This window comes from Phoca vitulina, unplaced genomic scaffold (genome assembly GCF_004348235.1).
Source record: "Phoca vitulina isolate PV1807 unplaced genomic scaffold, GSC_HSeal_1.0 scaffold51, whole genome shotgun sequence".
NCBI classification, from domain to species: Eukaryota; Metazoa; Chordata; class Mammalia; order Carnivora; family Phocidae; genus Phoca; species Phoca vitulina.
The window spans coordinates 2,499,364-2,522,837 of record NW_022589754.1 but is presented as its reverse complement, the minus strand read 5'-3'; the positions used below and the strand labels follow the sequence as shown (position 1 = coordinate 2,522,837).

The following is a 23,474-nucleotide window of genomic DNA, read 5'->3' as shown; positions in this document are numbered from 1 at the left end:
GAATACATACAAATAGCTACCAGACACATGAAAAAATGTTCATCATCATTAGCCATCAGGGAAATTCAAATCAAAACCGCATTGAGATACCACCTTACACCAGTTAGAATGGCAAAAATTGACAAGCCGAAAGACAACAAATATTGGAGAGGTTGTGGAGAAAGGGGAACCCTCCTACACTGTTGGTGGGAATGCAAGTTGGTACAGCCACTTTGGAAAACAGTGTGGAGGTGCCTCAGAAAATTAAAAATAGTGTTACCCTATGACCCAGCAATTGCACTACTGGGTATTTACCCCAAAGACACAGATGTAGTGAAAAGAAGGGCCATATGCACCCCAATGTTCCTAGCAGCAATGTCTGAAATAGCCAAACTGGAATGAGCCGAGATTCCCTTCAACAGAAGAATGGATAAAGAAGATGTGGTCCATATGTACAAAGGAATATGACTCAGCCATCAAAAAGGATGGATACCCAACTTTTTACATCAACATGGATGGGACTGGAGGAGATTATGCTAAGTGAAATAAGTCAAGCAGAGAAAGTCAATTATCATATGGTTTCACTTATTTGTGTAAGATAAGGAATAGCACGGAGGACATTAGGAGACGGAAGGGAAAAATGAAGGGGGGAAAATTGGAGGGGGAGACGAACCATGATAGACTATGGATTCCGAGAAACAAACAGGGTTTTAGACGGGAGGGGGGTGGGGGGATGGGTTAGCCCAGTGATGGGTATTTAGGAGGGCATGTACTGCATGGAGCACAGTGTTATATGAAAACAGTGAATCGTGGATCACTACATCAAAAACTAATGATGTTTTTTATGGTGATTAACATAACATAATAAAACTAAATTAAATTAAAAATATACTCATTCAAAGGAATACATACACCCTGATGTTTATAGAAGCATTATCTACAATAACCCAATTATGGAGATATTCCAAGTGTCCATTGACTGATAAATACATAAAGACGATGTGGTATGTATATATATATATGAAGGAAATAGCTCAGCCATAAAACAGAATGAAATTTTGCTATTTCTAATGAGATGGATAGAGGTAGAGAGTATTACGGTAAGCAAAATAAGTCAGAGAAAGGCAAATACCATGTGATTTCATAGATATATGGATATAAAAAACAAAACCAACAATCAAAGGGAAAAAAAAAAGAGAGAGAGAGGCAATCCAAGAAACAAATTCTTTTTTTTTTAAAGATTTTATTTATTTGACAGAGACATAGCGAGGGAGGGAACACAAGCAGGGGGTTTGGGAGAGGGAGAAGCAGGCTTCCCGCAGAGCAGGGAGCCTGATGGGGGGCTTGATCCCAGGACCCTGGGACCATGACCTGAGCCGAAGGCAGACGCTTAACGACTGAGCCACCCAGGCGCCCACAAGAAACAAACTCTTAACTCTAGAGAAAAAATTGATGGTTACCAGAGAGGAGGTAGCTGGGGGAGATGGGTTAAATAGTTGATGGGGATTAAGGAGGGCACTTAGCTTGAGGAGTTTGGGGTGTTATATGGAAATTTTGAATCACCATATTGTACACATTAATCTAATATTACATTGTATGTTAACTAACTGGAATTTCAAAAACAGCTTATCAAAAAGAATTGATACAACTCAACCCAACAAATAATCTAATTAAAAAATAGGCTGAATACATGAACAGACATTTCTCCAGAAAAGACATACAGATGGCCAATAGACAGATAGACACATGAAAATCTGTTCAAAATCACTCATCAGGGAAATGCAAATTAAAACAATGAGATATCACATCACTCCTGTCAGATTGGCTAAAATCAAAAACAAGAAACAACAAGTGTTGGTTAAGATGTGGATTAAAAGGAACCCTCATGTACTATTGGTAGGAATGTGAATTGGTGGATCCACTTTGAAAACAGTATGGAGGCTCCTCAAAAAGTTAAAAATAGATATATCCTATGATCCAGTAATCGCAACACTGGTTATTTACACAAAAAACAAAAACAAACAAAATAAAAACCACTAATTCATAGGGATACTGCACCCCTATGTAGCATTATTTACAATAGTCAAATTATTGAAGCAGCCCTAGTGTCCGTCAATAGATGAGTGGATAAAGAAGATACGGTATATATTTGTACAATGGAATATTATTCAGTCATAAGAAAGAATGAAATCCTGCTATTTGCAATGACAGGATAAACCAAATTGACACACTTATTTTTTTTAAAGATTTTATTTATTTATTTGACAGAGAGAGGAAGAGAGAAAGAGAGAGAGAGAGCACAGTAGCAGGGGGAGCAGGAGAGGGAGAAGCAGGCTCCCCACTGAGGAGGGAGCCTGATGCAGGGCTCGATCCCAGGAGACCTGGGATCATGACCTGAGCCAAAGGCAGTTGCTTCAAAGACTGAGCCACCCAGGTGCCCCAAATTGACACCCTTTAGCTTGACTCACCAGGAAATAAAGAAAAATGGCTCAAATAAATAAAATCAGAAATGAAGGAGTGAGGGGAGTTCCAAGAGGGCAGAGTAGTATTAGTAGGGGAACGCTGAACTTGCCTCATCCTTTGAATACAACTAGATCAACCTTCAACTATTTGAACAATTAAGAAGAGGATCTGAGGAGTACAGAAACAATCTGCACAGCTAGAGTGAGAAAATTTGGCAGAGATGAGGTTCGGAGACCTGAATTGGGGGATTGGGAAGCTGTGTGGCTGGGAAGGGGAGGAAGTGCAGTTCCTGGAGCAAAGTCAGGAGCAGGGAGAAAGCTGCAAAGATCGCAGTGGTTTGTAACCACACAAAAAGCTGTGGTGAGTGGATCCCTGGGTTGCTCAGGGAGAGATTGCTCCCCTTCCAGAAGGGCATTTGGAGGAGCATATTTGTCCACTCCAGAGAAAAAGGGACAGCTGTGGAGCTCTTGAGTGGAGCTCAGCAGTGGGTTTAGAAGGGTGTGCAGAGGGCAGAAAGCCTCTTAATTTTATGTTGTGAGCACACAGACTCAAAACTCTGTGTGCACGCCAAACAGCTGCTTTTCTGAGACTAACTGATGAGAGCACAGAGACTTGAGCAGAATGTAGATAACCTTGCAGCTTTTTGCCACAATAGATTCAAGCCTCTGCAACGGCTTCTATGTGACAAAGAGGAGTAGGGGACTGAGTCAAGTGCAGATGGCTGATAACCTGGCTCAAGTTTATCAGTGAGCATTACAATAAACTCAAGCCTCTGCGCATGCAGAGACAGCCGGTGCGAAGGCTTTTCAGGGACAGGATAGTGCTGGGCACGCCCTGAGCCTCCCAGCCAGGGGACGGGAGTGGGCACGCATATCACCAGGCCATTTAAAACTTGGAGTTTTGAATCCCAGCCACCGGCCAGAGATAAAATACAGGAGCTCTATGGCTCTGGGTGTGCCAACAACACACACAGGTTAGGGCAGGGAACTGAGGAGGTACCAGCTCACAGGAGATTGTTGGCTTTTCTAAGAGGGCCTCCTGAGCAGCAGCTGCCAGGAGTTCCACTCCCCAGGGACAAGAGGGAGAGGTGATGCCATATTCTACCTCCTATACCATCCTTTTCTCCTCTCACCCACCAGCAGAGTCAGACTCCTCAGAGAAACACAGACACTCTAGTGGAGGCTGGAGTCCCCTACAATAAACCCCACCCCCCTGACCTGTCAGGAGCATCTTTAGGAGGGCAAGTCAGCTTGTGTGCCAGCACAGCAGGCCTCTCCGTCAGAAGACCAACACAAACCCCTGCATCTACCAAGTCTACTGATTAAAGAAAGCTCCAAAACATCAGCTTCTGGCATAATTTCACAAACAATTCAAAGCATACCTACTTAAAGGACCAAACACTCCCTATTACAAGCAAGGAGGAACTCTGTAGAGGAAAGACCAGTGGGGAAGAGCAGCCAAAACACAACAGTAGAGTGTACACAGCATACACCAGGATCACTTCCTGAAGATATTCTTGTTGTTCTTTATATTATTATTTCTGTCACTGCTGCTTTTCTTTTTCTTTTCTGTTTCTTTTTTTCCCTTCTCTTTCTTTCCTATCTTTTGTGTACAAAATGACTAGGAGGAGAAGTGTATAGCGAAAGAAAGAACCAGAGGTAGTACTCTCTGCCACAGATTTAATCAATATGGATGTAAGTAAGATGTCAGAAATAGAAATCAAAACAATGATTATAAAGATACTAGCTGGGCTAGAAAAAAGCATAAAAGACACTAGAGAATCCCTTATTGTAGAAATAAAAGAACTAAAATCTAATCAGGCTGAAATTAAAAATGCTATTCTGAGATGCAGTCAAAAATGGAGGTTCTAACTGATAGGGTAAATTAAGCAGAAGAGAGAGTCAGTGATACAGAAGACAAAATGAAGAAAGTAAGGCTGAGAAAAAGAGAGAAAAACAATGACTTAATTATGAGAGGCAACTCTGAGAAATCAGTGATACCATAAAGCACAATAATATTTGAAAAATAGGTGTCCCAGAAAATGAGGAAAGAGAGAAAAGGACAGAAGGTTTACTTGAACAAATTACAGCTGAGAACTTCCCTAATCTGGGGAAGGAAACAAGCATTCAAGATCAGGGGGCACAGAAAACCCCCATCAAAATCAATAAAAATAGGGAAACATATAATCCCTGACAAATAATAGTGAAGCTTTCAAATTCAGAGATAAAGAGAAAATCCTGAATGAAGCCAGAGACAGGAGGTCCTTAACCTAAAAGGGTAGACACATAAGGCTGGAAGCAGACCTGCCCACAGAGACCTGGCAGGCCAGAAAGACTGGCATGATATATTCAAGGTGCTAAGTGAGAAAAATATGCAGGCAAGATACTTTATCCAGGAAGGCTGTCATTCAGAATGGATGGAGAGATAAGGAGTTTCCAGGACAAACAAAAACTAAAAGAATTTGTGATCACTAAACAAGCACTTCAAAAAATATTAAAGGGGATACTGTAAGTGAAGAGAGAACCCAAAAGTAACAAAGACTAGAAAGGAACAGAGACAATCTACAGAAACAGTGACTTTACGGGTAATACAATGGCACTAAATTCACATCTTTCAATAATTACTCTGAATATATATGGGATAAATGCTCCAATCAAAAGACACAAGGTATTAGATTGGATAAAAAAGGAAGACCCATTGATATGCTGTCTACAAGAGACTCATTTTAGACCTAAAAACACCTCCAGATCGAAAGTGAGGGGGTGGACAACCATTTCTCATACTGATGGACATCAAAAGAAAGCTGGGGAGGCAATCCTTCTATCAGACAAAATAGATTTTAAACCAAAGACTGTAATGAGAGATGAAGAGGGATACTATATAATAATTAAAGGTTCAATCCAACAAGAAGCTCTAACAATTCTAAATATTTATGCCCCTAACTTATGAACAGCCAATTAAATAAAACAATTAATAACAAAATTAAAGAAACACATTGATAATAGTACAATAATAGTAGGGGACTTTAACACCCCACTCACAACAACACAGATCATCTAAGCAGAAGACCAAAAAGGAAACAAGGGCTTTAAATAACACACTGGACCAGATGGACGTCACAAATATATGCAGAGCATTTTGTCCTAAAGAAACAGAATACATATTCTTCTCAAGTGCACATGGAACATTCTCCAGAATAGATCACATACTTGGTCACAAATCAGTACTCAACCAGTACCAAAAGTTTGGGATTATTCCCTGCATATTTTCAGACCACAATGCTTTAAAACTTGAACTCAATCACAAGAGAAAATTTGGAAGGAACACAAATACATGGAGGTTAAAAGCATCAACTTAACAATGAATGAGTCAACAGGAAATTAAAGAAGAATTTAAAAAATTCATGGGAGTAAATGAAAATGAAAACACAAGAGTTCAGGACCTTTGGGATGCAGAGAAGGTGGTCCTAAGAGGGAAGTATAGAGCAATACAGGCCTTTCTCAAGAAACGAGAAAGATCTCAAATACACAAGCTACTGTCACATCTAAAGGAAATGGAAAAAGCACAGCAAACAAAGCCTAAACCAAGCCAGAGAAGATAAATAAGAAAGATTAGAGCAGAAATCAATGAGATTTGGTTGATCATTTGATTCATCAACGAGAAAAGTAGAACAGATCAATGAAACTAGGAGCTAGTTATTTGAAATAGTTAATAAGATTGATAAACTCCTAGCCAGATTTATCAAAAAAAAGTTTGGGTTTATTTATTCACATTCACATTCAACATTCACAAATCAATCAACATGATACATCACATTAATAAAAGAAAGGACAGGAGCTATATAATCCTCTCAATTGATGCAGAAATAGCATTTGAGGGGCGCCTGGGTGGCTCAGTCGTTAAGCGTCTGCCTTCGGCTCAGGTCATGATCCCAGAGTCCTGGGATCGAGCCCCGCATCAGGCTCCCTGCTCCGCGGGAAGCCTGCTTCTCCCTCTCCCATTCCCCCTGCTTGTATTCCCTCTCTCGCTGTGTCTCTTTCTGTCAAATAAATAAATAAAATCTTTAAAAAAAAAAAAAAAGAAATAGCATTTGATGAAATACAGCATCCTTTTTAGATTAAAACTCTCCACAATGTAGGGATAGATGGAACATACCTCAATATCATAAAAGCCATCTACAAAAAGCCCACAATAAATATCATTCTCAACAGGGAAAAACTGATACCTTTCCCCTAAGGGCAGGAACATGACAATGATGTCCACTCTCAGCACTGTTGTTCAACGTAGTACTAGAAGTCCTATCCTCAGCAATCAGACAACAAAAAGAAATAAAATCATCCACAGTGGCAAAGAGGAAGTCAAAACGTCACTCTTCACAGATGACATGATACTCTGTGGAACACTCAAGAGTCAACCTAAAAATTGCTAGATCTCATACACAAATTCAGAAAAGTGGTAGGACATAAAATCAATGCACAGAAATTAGTTGCATTTCTATACACTAACAATAAATAGAAATTAAGGAATCTATCCTATTTACAATTGCACCAAATACCATAAGATACCTAGGAATAAAGCTAACCAAAGAAGTAAAGAATCCATACTCTGAAATTATAGAACACTTGTGAAAGAAATTTAGGAAAACACAAAGAAATGGAAAAACATTCCATGCTCATGGATTGGAAGAATAAATATTTTTAAAATGTCTATGCTACCCAGAGCAATCTACACATTCAATGCAATCCGTACCAAAATACCATTGACAAACTGGGTGATAGGCATTAAAGAGGGCATGTGATGTGATAAGCACTGGGTGTTATATGCAACTGATGAATTATTCAACATTACATCTGAAAATAATGATGTACTGTATGTTGGCTAATTGAATTTAAATAAAAATATACCAACTACATTTTTCACAGAGCTGGAAAAAAATGCTAAAATCTGTATGGAACCACAAAACACCCCAAATAGACAGAGGAATGTTGAAAAAGAAAATCAAAGCTGGTGGCATCACAGTGCCAGACATCAAGCTATATATTACAAAGCTGTAATCATCAAGACAGTATGGTACTGGCACAAAAACAGACACATAGATCAATGGAACAGAATAGAGAGCCCAGAAATGGACCCTCAACTCTATGGATAACTAAACTTTGAAAAAGCAGGAAAGAATATGCAATGGAAAAAAAACAGTCTCTTCAACAAATGGTGATGGGAAAATTGGACAGCCACATGCAGAAGAATGAACCTGGACCATTATCTTACACCATACACAAAAATAAACTCAAAATGGATGAAAGACCTAAATTTGAGACAGGAATCCATCAAGATTCTAGAGGAGAACATAGGCAGCAACCTCTTCGACCTCGGCCACAGCAACTTCTTGCTAGACACATCTCCAAAGGCAAGGGAAACAAAAGCAAAAATGAAATATTGGGACTTCATCAAGATAAAAAGCTTCTGCACAGCAAAGGAAACAGCCAACAAAACTAAAAGGTAATCCACGGAATGGGAGAAAATATTTGAAATATCTCATCAGGTAATGGGCTAGTATCTGACATGTAAAAGAACTTATCAAACTCAACACCCAAAAAACAAAGAATCCTGTCAAGAAACGGGCAGAAGACTTGGACATTTCTCCAAAGAAGACATACAGATGGCCAACAAACACATGAAAAAATGCTCCACATCACTTGGCTTCAGGGGAATACAAATCAAAACCACAATGAGATACCACCTCACACTGGTCAGAATGTCTAAAATTAACAAGTCAGGAAATGACAGATGTTGGCGAGGATGTGGAGAAAGGGGAAGCCCTTACATTGTTGGTAGGAATGCAGCTAGTACCGCCACTCTGGTAAACAGTATGGAGGTTCCTCAAATAGTTAAAAATAGAGCTAGCATATAACCCAGCAAATGCACTACTAGGTACTTACCCAGAGGATACAAATGTAGTGATCCGAAGGGGCACGTGCACCCCAATGTTTACAGCAGCAATGTCCACAATAGCCAACTATGGAAAGAGCCCAGATGTCTCTCAACAGATGAATGGATAAAGAAGGTATATATATATATATATATATATATATATATATATATATATACACACACACACACACACACACACACCTATATATATTCCATTATATATATATATATATATATATAATCAAAAAATGAATTCAAGCCATCAAAAATGAATTCTTGCCATTTGCAACAACATGGATGGAAGTAGAGGGTATTATGCTAAGCAAAATAAATCAATCAGAGAAACACAATTTTCATATGATTTCACTCATATGTGGAATTTATGAAATAAAACAGAGGATCATACTGGAAGGGAGGGAAAAGTAAAATAAGATGAAATCAGAGAGGGAGATAAAGCATTAAGAGATTCAACTCTAGGAAACAAACTGAGGGTTGCTAGAGGGCATGTGGGTGGGGAGACAGGGTAACTGAGTGATGGGCATTAAGGAGGGCATGTGATATAATGAGCACTGGGTGTTACAGGCAACTGATGAATTACTGAACTCTACCTCTGAAACTAATGATACACTACATGATAATTAATTGAATTTAAATATAATAAAATTTAAAAAATGCAAGAACAGAAAACAAAACAAAAACAAAAAAAGGAAATGAAGGAGGTATTACAACTGTTAAAGAAATATGGAACATTATAAGAGGCTGCTATGAATAATTATAAGCCAGAAGATTGGACTACCTAGAAGGAATGGTAAATTCCTGGAATCCTATCATAATCCAAGCCTGGATCAAGAAGAAAGAGAAAATCTGAACTAACCAATTAGTAGAAATAAAATTGTATCTTTTATAAAAAAAAAAAAAAACTCAACAAAAGCCAGACACCTTCACAGGTGAATTCTACCAACCTTTTAAAGAAGAGATAATACGTATCCTAGAACTATTTCAAAAAATTAAAGTGGAGGCAAAGTTTCCAAAATCATTTCATGATGTCAGCATTATCCTGGTAACAAAACCATACAAGGACACTAAAAAAATCAAAAGGAAGAAAAATAAAAACATAGATATTCCTGATAAACACAGATACAAAAATTCTCAACAAAATATTAGCAAACAAATTCAAAAATACATTAAAATTATTGCGTATCATGATCAAGTGGGATTTATTACAGGAATATAACAATGATTCCACTTCCACAAATCAAACAACATGATACACCACATTAACAGCATAAAAGATAAAAATTATATGGTCATGTCACTAGATGCACAAAATGCATCTGACAAAATTCAACATCCATTTAGGTAAAACCTCTCAAAAACGTTGGTGTAGGGGCGCCTTGGTGGCTCAGTCATTAAGCGTCTGCCTTCAGCTCAGGTCATGATCCCAGGGTCCTGGGATCCAGCCCCGCATCGGGCTCCCTGCTCAGCAGGAAGCCTGCTTCTCCCTCTCCCACTCCCCCTGCTGTGTTCCCTCTCTCACTGTGTCTCTCTCTGTCAAATAAATAAATAAAATCTTAATAAAAAAAGTTGGTGTATAGGGAACATACCTCAACATAATAAGTCCACAGCTAACATCATACTCAACAGTGAAAAGCTTTCTAAGATCAGGAACAAGATAAGGATGTCCACTATCTCCACTTTTATTCCACATATGTATTAGAAATCCTAGCCAGAGCAATTAGGCTTGAAAAGGAAATAAAACGGCATCCAAATTGGAAAGAAGTAAAACTGTCATTACTTGCATACACTATCATTTTGTATATAGAAAACAGAGAAGACTCCATTAGAAAAAAGTGTTAGAACTAATCAACAAAGTCAGTAACCTTGCAAGGTATAAAATCAACATGGAAAAATCTGCTGCATTTTTATAAACTAATAATGAACTATCAGAAAAATAAATTAAGAAAACTATCCATTTACATTATATACACAACTAATGAATTGTTGAACACTACATCAAAAACTAATGATGTATTATATGTTGGCTAATTGAACATAATAAAAACTTTAGAATAAAAAAAGAATAAAATATCTAGTATAAACTTAACCAAAGAAGTGAAAAATCTGTACATTCAAAACTATAAAACACTGATGAAAAAAACTGAAGAAAACACAAATAAATGGAAAGATATTCCAAACTTACAGATTGGAAGAATTAATGTTGTTAAAATGTCCATATTACCAAAAAATGTACAAATTCAATGTAATCCCTACCAAAATTCCAATGGCATTATTAAAAAAAATAGAATGAACAATTCAAAAATCTGTTTGGAATCATAAAAGACTGCAAATAGCCAAAGCAGTCTTGAAAAAGAAAAAATAAAAGTTGTAGTTATCAAGCTCCCTGATTTGAAACTATATTTCAAAGCTATAGTAATCAAAACAGTACAGTATTGGCATAAAAGCAGACATACACCTCCAGAGAACAGAATAAAGAGCCTAGAAATTAACCCACGCATATATGGTCAATTATTTTATGACAGAACAGATAAGTAAATACAAGGGGGGAAAGATAGTCTCTTTAATAAATGAAGTTGGGAAAACTGGACAGCCACATGAAAAGAATCAAACTAGACTATTATCCTATACCATACACAAAAATTAACTCAAAATGGATTAAAGAGTTAAATATAGGACCTGAGACCATAAAACTCCTGGAAGAAAACTTAGGAAGTAAACTCCTTGACATCAGTCTTGATTTTTTTTTTTTTTTAACTGACTCCAAAAGCAAAGGTAACAATAAAAAAATAAACAAGTGGGACTACATCAAACTAAAAAGTCTCGGGGCACCTGGGTGGCTCAGTCATTAAGTGCCTGCCTTCGGCTCAGGTCATGGTCCCAGGGTCCTGGGACTGAGCCCCGCATTGGACTCCTGCTCAGCCGGAAGCCTGCTTCTCCCTCTCCCACTCCCCCTGCTTATGTTCCCTCTCTCACTGTGTGTCTCTCTCTGTCAAATAAATACATAAAATCTTAAAAAAAAAAGTCTCTGCACAGCAAAGAAAAACATCAATGCAATGAAAAGGCAATGTATGAAATGGAAGAAAACATTTGCAAGTCACAGATCTGATAAGGTGTTACTATCCAAAATATATAAAGAACTCCTGCAACTCATCACGAAAAACAACCAAACAATTCAATTAAAAAAAAAAAAAAAAAAAAAAAGAGCAGAGGATCTGAATAGACATATTTTCAAAGGAGATATCACTAATCATCAGGGAAATACAAATCAAACCCATGATGAGTTATCACCTCATACCTGTTAGAAAGGCTATCATCAAAAAGACAAGAAACAATAAGTGTTGAGGAGGATGTGGAGAAAATGGAACACCTGTGCACTGTTGTTAGCGATGTAAATTGGTACAGCTAGTATGCAAAACAGTATATGAAGTTTTCTCAAAAAGTTAAAAATAGAACTACCATATGATTTAGGAATTCCAGGACTAAATATTTATCCAAGGGAAACAAAAACACTAATTTGAAAAGATATGTCTGCCCCTATGTTCACTGCAGCATTATTTACAATAGCCATATATGGAAATTATGTAAGTGTCCACTGATGTATGAATGGATAAAGAAAATATAGCATAGATATACAATGGAATATTATTTAGCCATATAAAAGAAGGAAATCTTGCCATTTGTAACAAAATGAGTGGCCCCTGAATGTGTTATGCTAAGTGAAATAAGTCAGAGAATGACAAATACCATATTATCTCACTTATATGTGTAATCTAAAAAATAAAACAAATAAATAAAATAAAAGTCATGGATATAGAGAACAGAGTGGTGGCTGCCTGTGGGAGGATGGTTGATGGGTGGGGGAAATAAAAAATAAAAAAGAGAGAAGATACAAAATACCAACATCAGGAATGATACAAATATCACTAATGATTCTACTGCTATAAAAAGATAGTAAAGGACTATTATGAACAATTTCATGTCAATGAATTTGATAAATTTACTAAAATGGTTAAATTCCTTAAAAGACACAAAATACCAAAGCTCACTCAAAAAATAAAAGATAAACTGAATACCTCCAAGTCTCTTAAATAAATTGAATTTGTAGTTAAAATGCCTTTCTATTAAAAAAACTTCAGGCCCAGATAGCTTCACTGGTGAATTCTACCAACCATTTAATGACAATTTTACAATGAATTCTTCTAGAAAATTGAACAGGAGAAAACACTACCCAACTCATTCTATAAAACCAGAATTGCTATGGCATTAAAACTAGACATAAAAAATACAAGAAATCTATAATCAAATATCTCTCACAAAAATAAATGTAAAAATTCTGAAAAAACATTTAGGAAATATCATCCACCAATATGCAAAAAACATAATACACCATGTCTACATGGGGGATTCATCCATAGGCAAGACTGCTTCAACATTTGACAATCAATCAATTTAATTTACCTATTAAAAGATTAAAGAAGAAAAAACACAGTATCTCAATAATTGCACTGAAAGAATATTACAAAATCTAATGTACATACCTGATAAAAATTCAACAAACTAGTAACAGAAGAGAACTTTCACAACCAGATAAAGAACATGTAAAAAGACCTATACTGAACTTTGTAATTCATGCTAAAATGATGTTTGTCCCCTGTGATAAGGCAAGAATGTCTGCTCTTACCAATTCTATAAAACACTGAACTGGAGGGTCAAGACAGTGCAACAAAGACAAATAAAAGAAATAAGTGATGTCTATAAAGGAAAAAAAAGTAAAAAATCCTTGTTTGTAGGTTATAAATAGAAAATTCTATGGAATCTACCAAAAAAAAAAAAAAAAAAGCCATTAGGTGTAATAAGTAAGTTCAGTTAAATTCTGGGATACAAGTTCAATATGCAAAAAAAAAAACAAAAATCAACTGTATTTCCATCCAACCTGAAAATGAAATTAATAAGAAAGCAATTCCATTTACATCATTTTAAAAAAGGAAATACTCAGAGATAAATCCGATAAAAAATGTGGAAGACCGATACACTGAAAATGACAAGACACTGCTGAGAGAAATTAAAGGAGACTCAAAAACTGGAGAAAAAATCATATTCATGAATTGAAGATTCAATATTGTGAAAATGTCGATTATCTGCAAATTGACCTATAGATTCAATGAAATCCCAATCAAAATCCCAGCAAGCTTTTTTGTAGAAAGTGAAAGGCTAATTTAAAAATTGATATGGAAATACAAAGGACCCAGAAGAGGCAAAAGAACTTTGAAAAAGAAGAGCAAAGGGGCGCCTGGGTGGTTCAGTCATTAAGCCTCTGCCTTCAGCTCAGGTCATGATCTCAGGGTCCTGCGATGGAGCCCCACATTGGGCTCCCTGCTCAGCGGGAAGCAGGCTTCTCGCTCTCCCACTCCCCCTGCTTGTGTTCCCTCTCTCTGTCAAATAAATAAATAAATAAAATCTTAAAAAAAAAAAAAGAAAAAGAAGAGCAAAGCTCAAGGATTTGTACTACCTTACTTTAAGACATATAGTATAGTAATTAAGGGTATAGTAATTAAGAAAACAAGTAGTGAAATAAAGATAAACAAATAGATCATTGAACAAAATAAAATGTCCAAAAATAGACCTTCACATATATGGTCAATAGATTTCCAACAAAAATGCAAGGTGATTCAGTGAAGAAAGCATAGACTTTTTTAATCACAATGCTAGAACACTGGGATATGTATATGCAAAAAAAAAAAAAAAAAGAAAAAAGAAAAGGACTTCAACACATACCTCTCACCATACACTAAAATAAACTCAAAATGGATTATATACTTAAATGTAAAACCTAAAATTACAAAATGTCTAGAAAATATAGAATATCTATGTGACCTGAGATTAGGCAAATATTCTTTAAATAGGACACCAAATTCATAAAAGAAAAAATTCTAAGTTGGAATTCATCAAAATTAAGAACTTCTGCTTTTGAAAGACTATTAAAGAGAATGAAAAGACAAACCACAGACCAGGAGAAAGTATTTGCAAACAACATATATGATAAAGGACTTACCATCCAAAATATATACTCTCAAAACTCAGAAAACATACAGTTTAATAAAAAATGAGCCAAATATTTAAACAGACATTTTATCAAAGAAGATAAATAGATGCCAAATAAGTACATGAGGAGATGCTCAACATCATTAGTCATTAGGATTATGCAATTCAAAACCACAATAAGGTGCCACTAGACACTTATGTCCAAAATCAAAACAAGACTACTGACCATATTAAGGGCTGGAAAGGATGTGGAGCAACTGAAACTCTCATACACTGCTGGTGGGAAGATAAAAATTATAATCCTACCTTAGAAAACAATTTGATAGGGTCTTTAAAATAAGTTAAAACATATACCTATCAAATAGTCCAGTACATTATACTCCTAAGTATTTAATCATGAAAAATGAAAACATAACCATGAAAATGAAAACATATGTCCATACAGTTATTTGTGCATGAATGTTTGTAGCAACTTTATTAGTAATATCCAAAAACTGCAAATAACCCAAATATCCATCAATAAGTTAATGCATAAACAAATGGTGGTGTATCCATACAGTGGAATACTATTCAGCAATAAAAGTGAATGAACCACTGATACATACAACACCACGGCTAAGTCTCAAAATAATTATTCTGAGTTAAATAAGCCAGACAAAAAAGAATAGATACTATAAGATTCCATTTATATAAAGTCCTAGAAAATGTAAACCAAACAATGACAGAAAGCAGATTCAGTAGGGGCAGGGTGGAAGGGAGGCATTACAAAGGGGCACAAGAAAATGGTTGGGGATGACGGATAAGCTTATTATCTTGATTGTGATGATGGTTTCACAGGTATATACAAATGTCAAATTTTATCAAAGTATGTACTCTAATATGTGTAATTCATTGTATGTCAGTTATACCTTCATAAAGTTGTTGCAGAATAAAGTAAACACTACTCCCAGAGGCATTTTGGTAGCTTGAGTAGCCAAAATCCTAGGCTTGCCCCTACTACTTCATCCAGTTATTTATATTGATCTTGTGCCTAAAGGAATAATGAGTAGCACACTGAGGAGATCTAAATGACAGGCAGACAGAAAATGCCATTAACTGGCACATCAACTAAATACTATGCAGTGAAATAAACAGAAGAATTATTTAAAATTTCTATAGAAAAAAATTAATCAGCAGAACACAAATGATTTTTCTTAGTTTTGTTTCAATAAAATATAGTAAAAATTTACAGATACCTACCTCTTTGGATAATCTTGTGAAGACATCTCCTCCCCTGAGAAAATCCAGTATTAAATAGAGCTTCCCTTCAGTCTGAAAGGCTAATTATAAATTAGAATGTAGTAACAGAACATTAACAGAATCTTAAAGCCTTAACGACCTTAGTATAATTTTTAATTAATATATATGTTTAGAGTTTTATCATTAAACACTATAAAGGAATTAAGCATTTATTCACATGGTCCAATGGATAACTATCTCAAAATTGAACTTAGTGCTGAAATAGCTATAAATCCCTTCCTAGAACATAATCAACTTTACATGTGGTTTTACACAGAAACTTCTAGCGCCATTGTTGTCCTGATTTATGGTGCATCATGCTCTACTCCAAACTGCTTGAACTCCACCTCCCTACCTACTGAAAATCTACTAATTCTTTCAAGCTCAACAAAAATGCCACCTCCTCCATCAAGCTTTCCTCTATTAAGGATTTCTCTCTTTTCACAATTTCATAGCATCCTTACCCTCTTCTCCAAAAGAATTACTTGCTACTACTTTTGAGATCTCATTGTTCCTTATTTATGTCTCTCTTATGGCACTTACTCCATTTTTATTTGTACAATTAATTTGTTTACATGTCTGCGTTCCAATAGATTAGAAGTTTTTTGAGTCAGAGATTGTTTCACCTCTAGAGCCTACTTCATTCAATAGAGCATTTTGCACCAATTGGTATTTACTGATTAATGTAATGTACTCTTGGTGATTCAAGGAAGTGGGACTTTAGATATTACTATTTTCCATTTAGGATAACAAGGAGTGAAAGAATAATGGGTGTGAATTTTTTGAGGATTTTTAAAAATAATTTAGTATATACTTTAATGCATTATTTTTCAAAATTTCCTAAGAATAAAATCAATAGCTGCTACTTTTTTAAATCTTGAAAACTTAGTGATATCAGAGACTATATCAGTGATTTAATGATGTATATATCTTTGAATTCTCCAGGAAAGCCAAACTGCACAATCTCATGTATCCATAAATTATCAATGGAGCCATGATTCAAACTCAGCACTGTGTGACTCCAAACTCATGTTCTTTCCATTATATTTACTGCTTCTTTTTGGTATTCCTCTTCCCCCAAATAAAAGAAAGAATAACTCAAATGGACTAATATAACTACATGGTCCTCTTCAATACAGCTAGGAAATAAATTAATAAGCTCATTATGAACATGTAAGAGGAACACATCCAAACATCAGATGTTTTGAATAAATTATCACAGTTTATAGCCTCAGATCATTAAAGGTACAGCCTAGCGGAGTAAAGAAATACTACCAGACAAGTAATCAGAAGACACTATCTTATTACCTTAGACAAATTAACCAACAGATAAAGAAAATACAATTCAAAATTGGATATTGATTCTTATTCTTATTTCAGATAAATATATTTTACATAGTTGAATGTATTAAATAATTTTGAAGTATTTATTTCCTGTTATGTTATTGTTTGAAGGGAAATCTTAATTCTCTAATTCCATAAATTAAAACAAACAAACATGACATACCATAGTGTAATTTGACAATAAATGGATGATTTACTTCCACCAGTATATCCCTTTCCATCTTTGTCCGAACTCTGTCTCGAACTAAAAATTATAGAAAGGTAGAATATATTACTCTTCTATATAAAATTTCAGTAGAGATCCATCAATAATTCACCAAACAAAAATATGAAAATATAAGTGTGTAAGTGCTTAAATTTGCAATCTATATATTTCTAGACAGTAATTACCATATTCTTAGAAAGCCAACAAATTCAGTTTAGATCTAGATGGATTAAAGTGACATTAAGTAGGTATTTGGATAATATATATTTATTATGTATTGGTCTCCAATTTTCAAATGAGTTCAATGATTAAAACTGAGCACAGTGTTACTGCTATCAAAGCCTAGAAGATGGTGTAAGTGTATCCAGGTGGTTGTGCTTTTTCAATATGCAAAATCAACAAAGATGAAACAGAAAAAAAAATAAGAATCTTAAAAGAATATAGCTTACTAAAATAAGTCCACTTTATATTAAATAAAATGCGTCACTTTTTATACAATTAAATTTTTACCAGGGTACAGTCTAACTAAATTAGAGCATATGCCAATATCAAACCTAGAAATATCACTTACAGGCTAGAAAACTTACTAATGTTTAAAGGAATCTGAGTCTACTCAACTTATACAAACAATACACAGCATATTTCTTAAAACAAGCTTTATCAAATTCTATCTTAATAAGCTTTGTAATTTTCTACCTTTTAAAGAAGCCTTTTTTAACACCTTCATTGCATAGAGCTGCCCAGCATCAGGACCAGTCTTCTTTCGAACAAGAAAAACCTAACAGAGGATTTTTTTTAAGTGAAATTCATATTTCAAGACATTCTTGCTATACACATTAGCACACATATATGTCCATGCATTTCCTCTAATTTTATAAAGATATACTTTTCTCTATAAATTATACTCTTAGTTAACTTTTCCTCAATTTCATTCATTTAGTAAATCACACTATCATACATACTACTGTAAGGAAAGAAAATTTTTAAAATAGATGACATGGTCATGACTTCAAGAAGTTTGTGATGTATGAAATAAGCAACATAATGAAAGGCAATTTGATCTAAGGGAACTACTTTTAAGAACCACGCACCTTTTTCTTGCCTTAATAAAGACCAAAGAATTGTGATGACTGCTAATTTGATACCTTCATTTCTACTTCCTTATTTGTCCATTTTAGAAGGTACCAGGCATTTTATTTTCTAGTAAGAAATCAGAGGCAATTATACCTGTCTGCCAGGTTGAACAATCAAGATGGTAAAGTATCACAGTAAACAAATTAAACTCTTTAAGATTACTGAGAAAACTTGAGTAATACTACCTCATATTTTCAAACTAAGATTATGACTCATTAAAAGTGGTTTTTAAAAAGCTTCAGTTATGAAAATAAATATGAATAGAATAAACTTTTATAGGAGTTATTTATTAGTAAAGGGCTGTTTCATTTTTAAAAATTAGTAAAATTTGCTCACTGCTGTGAAATAAATGCTACAGAAACTAAAACAACAACAACAACACAGTAGAACAGATCAATGAAACCAGGAGCTGCTTCCTTGAAAAATTAATAAAATTGATAAACCTCTAGCCAGACTTATCTAAAAGAGAAGAGAAAAGACCCAAGTAAAAAAAAAAATCACAAATGACAGAGGAGAAATAACAACCAACACCACAGAAATATAAACAATTATAACAGAATATTATGAAAAACTTTGCCAACAAATTGGACAATCTGGAAGAAATGGGTAAGTTCCTAGAAACATATAAGTTACAAAAACTAAAACAAGAAGTAGAAAACTTGAACAGAGCAATTACCAACAATGAAATTGAATCAGTAATTAAAAAACTCCCAACAACCCAAAGTCCAGAACCAGATGGCTTCACAGGTGAATTCTAATAAATATTTAAAGAAGATATAATACGTATGCTTCTCAAACTATTCCAAAAAATACAAAAGGAAGGAAAACTTCCAAATTCATTCTATAAGGCCAGCATTACCCTGATCCCAAAACCAGATAAAGACACCACAAAAAGAGAACTACAGGCCAATATCACAGATAGACACAGATGCAAAAATTCTCACTAGAATACTAGCAAATGGAATCTACAACAGACTAAAAAAAAAAAAAATCAGGAGTGCTTGGCTTGCTCAGTTGGTAGACCATGTGACCCTTGATTTCGGGGTTGTAAGTTTAAGCCCCACATTGGGTGTAGAGATTACTTAAAAACGAAATCTTAAAAATTTTTTTTTCACCACAACCAAGTGGGATTTATTCCTGGGTGGCAAGGGTGGTTCAATATTCATAAATCAATCAATATGATATATAACATTAATAAAAGAAAGGTTAAAAACAATGTGATCATTTCAAGATGCAGAAAAAGCATTTGACAAAGAACAGTATCCATTCATAATAAAAACCCCCAACAAGGTAGGATTAAAAAGAACATACCTTAAAATCATAAAGGTCATATATGAAAAACCCACAGCTATTACCATCCTCAATGGGGAAAAACTGAGAGTTTTCATCTACTGCCAGGAACAAGACAGGAATCCACTCTCACCACTGTTATTTAATTTAGGACTGGGAGTCCTGGCCACAAGAATCAAACAACACAAAGAAATAAAAAGGCATCCAAATCAGCAAAAAATTCAAACTTTCATTATTTTCAGATGACATGAGCCCAAAAGCTCCACCAAAAAAATGCTAGAAAAACAAGTTCAGTAGAGTCGTAGGATACAAAATCAAAATATAGAAAACTGTTGCATATCTACACACCAATAATGAAGCAGCAGAAAGAGAAATCAAGGAATCAATCCCATTTACAATTGCACTAAAAACCATAAGATACCTAGGAATAAACCTAACCAAAGAGGTAAAGATCTCTTACTCTGAAAACTATGAAACATTGATGAAAGAAATTAAAGAGGACACAATGAAATGGAAAACATTTTATTCTCATGGATTGGAAGAAAAAATATTGTTAAAATGTCTATATTACCCAAAGCAATCTACACATTTAATGCAGTCTTTATCAAAATACCACCAGCATTTTTCACAAAGTTAGAACAAATAGTCCTAAAATTTGTATGGAACTACAATAGACCCTGAATAGCCAAAGGAATCTTGAAAAAGGAAAGCAAAGCTGGAGGCATCACAATTCTGGACTTTGTCAAGTTACATTACAAAGCTGTAGCGATCAAGACTTTATGGTACTGGGATAAAAACAGACACATAGATCAATGGAACAGAATAGAAAATCCAGAAATGAACCAACAACTCTATGATCAATTAATCTTCCACAAATCAGGAAGGAATATCTAATGGAAAAAAAAGACAATCTCTTCAACAAATGGTATTGGGAAAATTGGACAATAGCATGCATAAGAATGAAACTGGACTACTTTCTTACACCATACACAAAAATAAATTCAAAATGGATGAAAGACCTAAATATGAGACAGGAAACCATCAAAATCCTAGAGGAGAACATGGGCAGTAACCTCTTTGACATTATCCATAGCAACTTCTTACTAGATATGTCTCCTGAGGCAAGGGAAACAAAAGCAAAAATAAACTGTTGAGACTTCATCAAAATAAAAAGTTTCTGCATAGTGAAGGAAACAACAAAACTAAAAGGCAACCAATAAAATGGAAAAGATATTTGTAAGGGATAGTATCCAAAGTATATAACCAACTTATAAAAATCAACACCCAAAAAAGATATAATCCAGTTAAGAAATGGGCAGAAGACATGAATAAACATTTTTCCAAAAAACACATCTAGATGGCCAACAGATACATGAAAAAAATGCTCAACATCACTCATCATCAGAGAAAGACAAATCAATACTACAATGAGACATCCCCTCACACCAGTCAGATTGGCTAAAATTAACAACACAGGAAACAGATGCTGTCAAGGATTTGGAGAAAGAGGAACCCTCTTACACTGTTGGTGGGAACACAAACTGGTGCAGCCACTCTGAAAAAGAGTATGGATGTTCATCAAAAAGTTAAAAATAGAACCTCCAGTTAAAGGTTAAAAATAGAATGATCCAGCAATTGCACTACTAGGTATTTACCTAAAGGATAAAAAAGTACTGATTTGAAGTGATACATGTACCCCAATATTTATAGCAGCACTATCAACAATAGCCAAATTAAGGAAAGAGCCCAAATGTCCATCAACTGATGAATGGATAAAGAAGAGGTGGTATGTACATACAGTGGATTATTACTCAGCCATAAAACCAAATGAAATCTGGCCATTTGCAACGATGTGGATGGAGCTAGGGAGTATTATGCTAAGCGAAATAAGTTAGAGTAAGAAAAAAAAACATATGACTTCACTCATAAGTGGAATTTAAGACATAAAACAAATGGAAATAGAGGGGGAAAAAGAAAGAAAAATCAAGAAACAGACTCTTAAACAATAGAGACCAAAGTGCTGATTACCAGAGGGGAGGTGGAGAGGGGAATAGGTTAAATAGGTGACAGGGATTAAGGAGGGCATTTGTTGTGCTGAGCACTGGGTGTTGTATGTAAGTTTGAATCAGTAAATTCTACACCTGAAACTGATATCACACTGTATGTTAACTAACAGGAATTTAAATAAAAAACTTGAGGTAAAAAGACCCAAAAGGAACAAAAAACAGAATGACCAATTGAATTTCCACTAAAAAAGTATCTAGAACACCAAGTCCCCTCTTTACCTCACTCCGTGGATGGCACCCTTGTTTATTCGTTATTCTCACCCCTAAAGAAGTTTGAGGTTCTTCTCTGGAGAGGTCTCTGAAATGCAGGATGCCAAAACAAACCCTAAACCTAACCTTAGCCCTGTGCCTATACCTAACTCTATCCCTTACCAATAACTACTAAACTCTACCACTAAACTAGTTCTAACCTTAAACCTAACCTCTGGAGAGGTATCTGAACTGCAGGAAAGGAGGGACATAGCCTCATTCTAACCATAACCCTAGCTCTAAATCTAATCCTAACTGAAACCCTAACCCCTAACTGCTAACCACTAAACCCCAACCCTAACTCTAATCCTAAACAGATCACTCTGGAGAGGTCTCTGAACTGCAAGATAATAGGCACATTCCCTCACCCTAGGCCCAACTCTAACCCTAGCCCTTACATTAGTCTTAAACTGAACCATAATCCTTGATCTGAGGAAAAAGAAAATTTGGTTCATAGATACAATGGAATATTACTCAGCCATAAAAAATGAAATCTTACAATTTGCAAAGACGTGGATCAAGGTAGAGAGTATTATTCTAAGTGAAAACCTAACACTAACCCAAACACTAACCCTAACCCCTAACCCCAACCATGCCCTAACCTTAACCCTAAAGTTACCTCCCTGGAGAGGTCATTGAACTGCAGGATAATAGGCCCTAATCCTAACCCTTATTCTGGCCCTAAACCAAACCCTAATCTTAGATGTGAAAAAAAAGATTTGATACACACGCACACACACACACACACACACACACACAAACACCATGGAATATTATGCAGCCATTAAAAAGAATGAAGTCTTGCCATTTGCAAGGACATGGAAGAAGCTAGAGAGTAGTATTCTTAGTAAAATTAGTCTGTCAGAGAAAGACAAATACCATATGACTTCACTAAGAGATGGAACTTAAGAAACAACATAAACAAGCAAATGGAAAAAAAAGAGAGGCAAACCAAGAAACAGACTCTTAAATATAGAGAACAAACTGATGGTTACCAGAGGGGAGGTGGGTGGGAGGATGGGTAAAATAGGTGATGGGGATTAAGGAGTGCACTTGTAATGAGCACCAGGTATTGTAAGGGAGTGTTGAATTACTACATTGTACACCAGAATCTAATATTACACTATATTTTAACTAACTGGAATCAAAATAAAAACTTTAAAAAAAGAAAAAAATCAGATTAATTGAATTGCCACAACACACACACACACACACACACACAAAGCTTCAGCTAAACAAATGGCATTAACCCTAAGCACCAGACTCATAAGTTTCAGATACCCAGTTTCCTTTTTCCTAATCAATATCATGTGACCAATATAACGACAATAAAAGGAGTGAAGTCATTTCATGAATGATGACTCCACCACAAGGAGGAGAACTATTTTTATCAGACTCATAAAGGAAAGCAGTTCTCAATCCTTTTGGTCTCAGGAATTTTTTACAATCTTAAAAATTAGTGAAGACTCCAAAGA

The 23,474-nt window shown here is 35.2% G+C and overlaps 1 protein-coding gene across 3 annotated transcripts in view; it reads right to left on the bottom strand.

The window, feature by feature from the left end:
• Positions 1-23,474, bottom strand: part of RPS6KA6 (ribosomal protein S6 kinase A6) — a 200,487-nt gene that overhangs the window by 91,825 nt on the left and 85,188 nt on the right. For all 3 annotated transcript variants that reach the window (XM_032387854.1, XM_032387856.1, XM_032387855.1), the window contains exons 4-6: positions 17,957-18,038; positions 17,219-17,299; positions 15,673-15,752 (exon numbers count right to left, since the gene is read on the bottom strand). In XM_032387854.1, the coding sequence (XP_032243745.1) occupies positions 15,673-15,752; positions 17,219-17,299; positions 17,957-18,038 (243 nt within the window). The remainder of the gene's footprint in view (positions 1-15,672; positions 15,753-17,218; positions 17,300-17,956; positions 18,039-23,474) is intronic.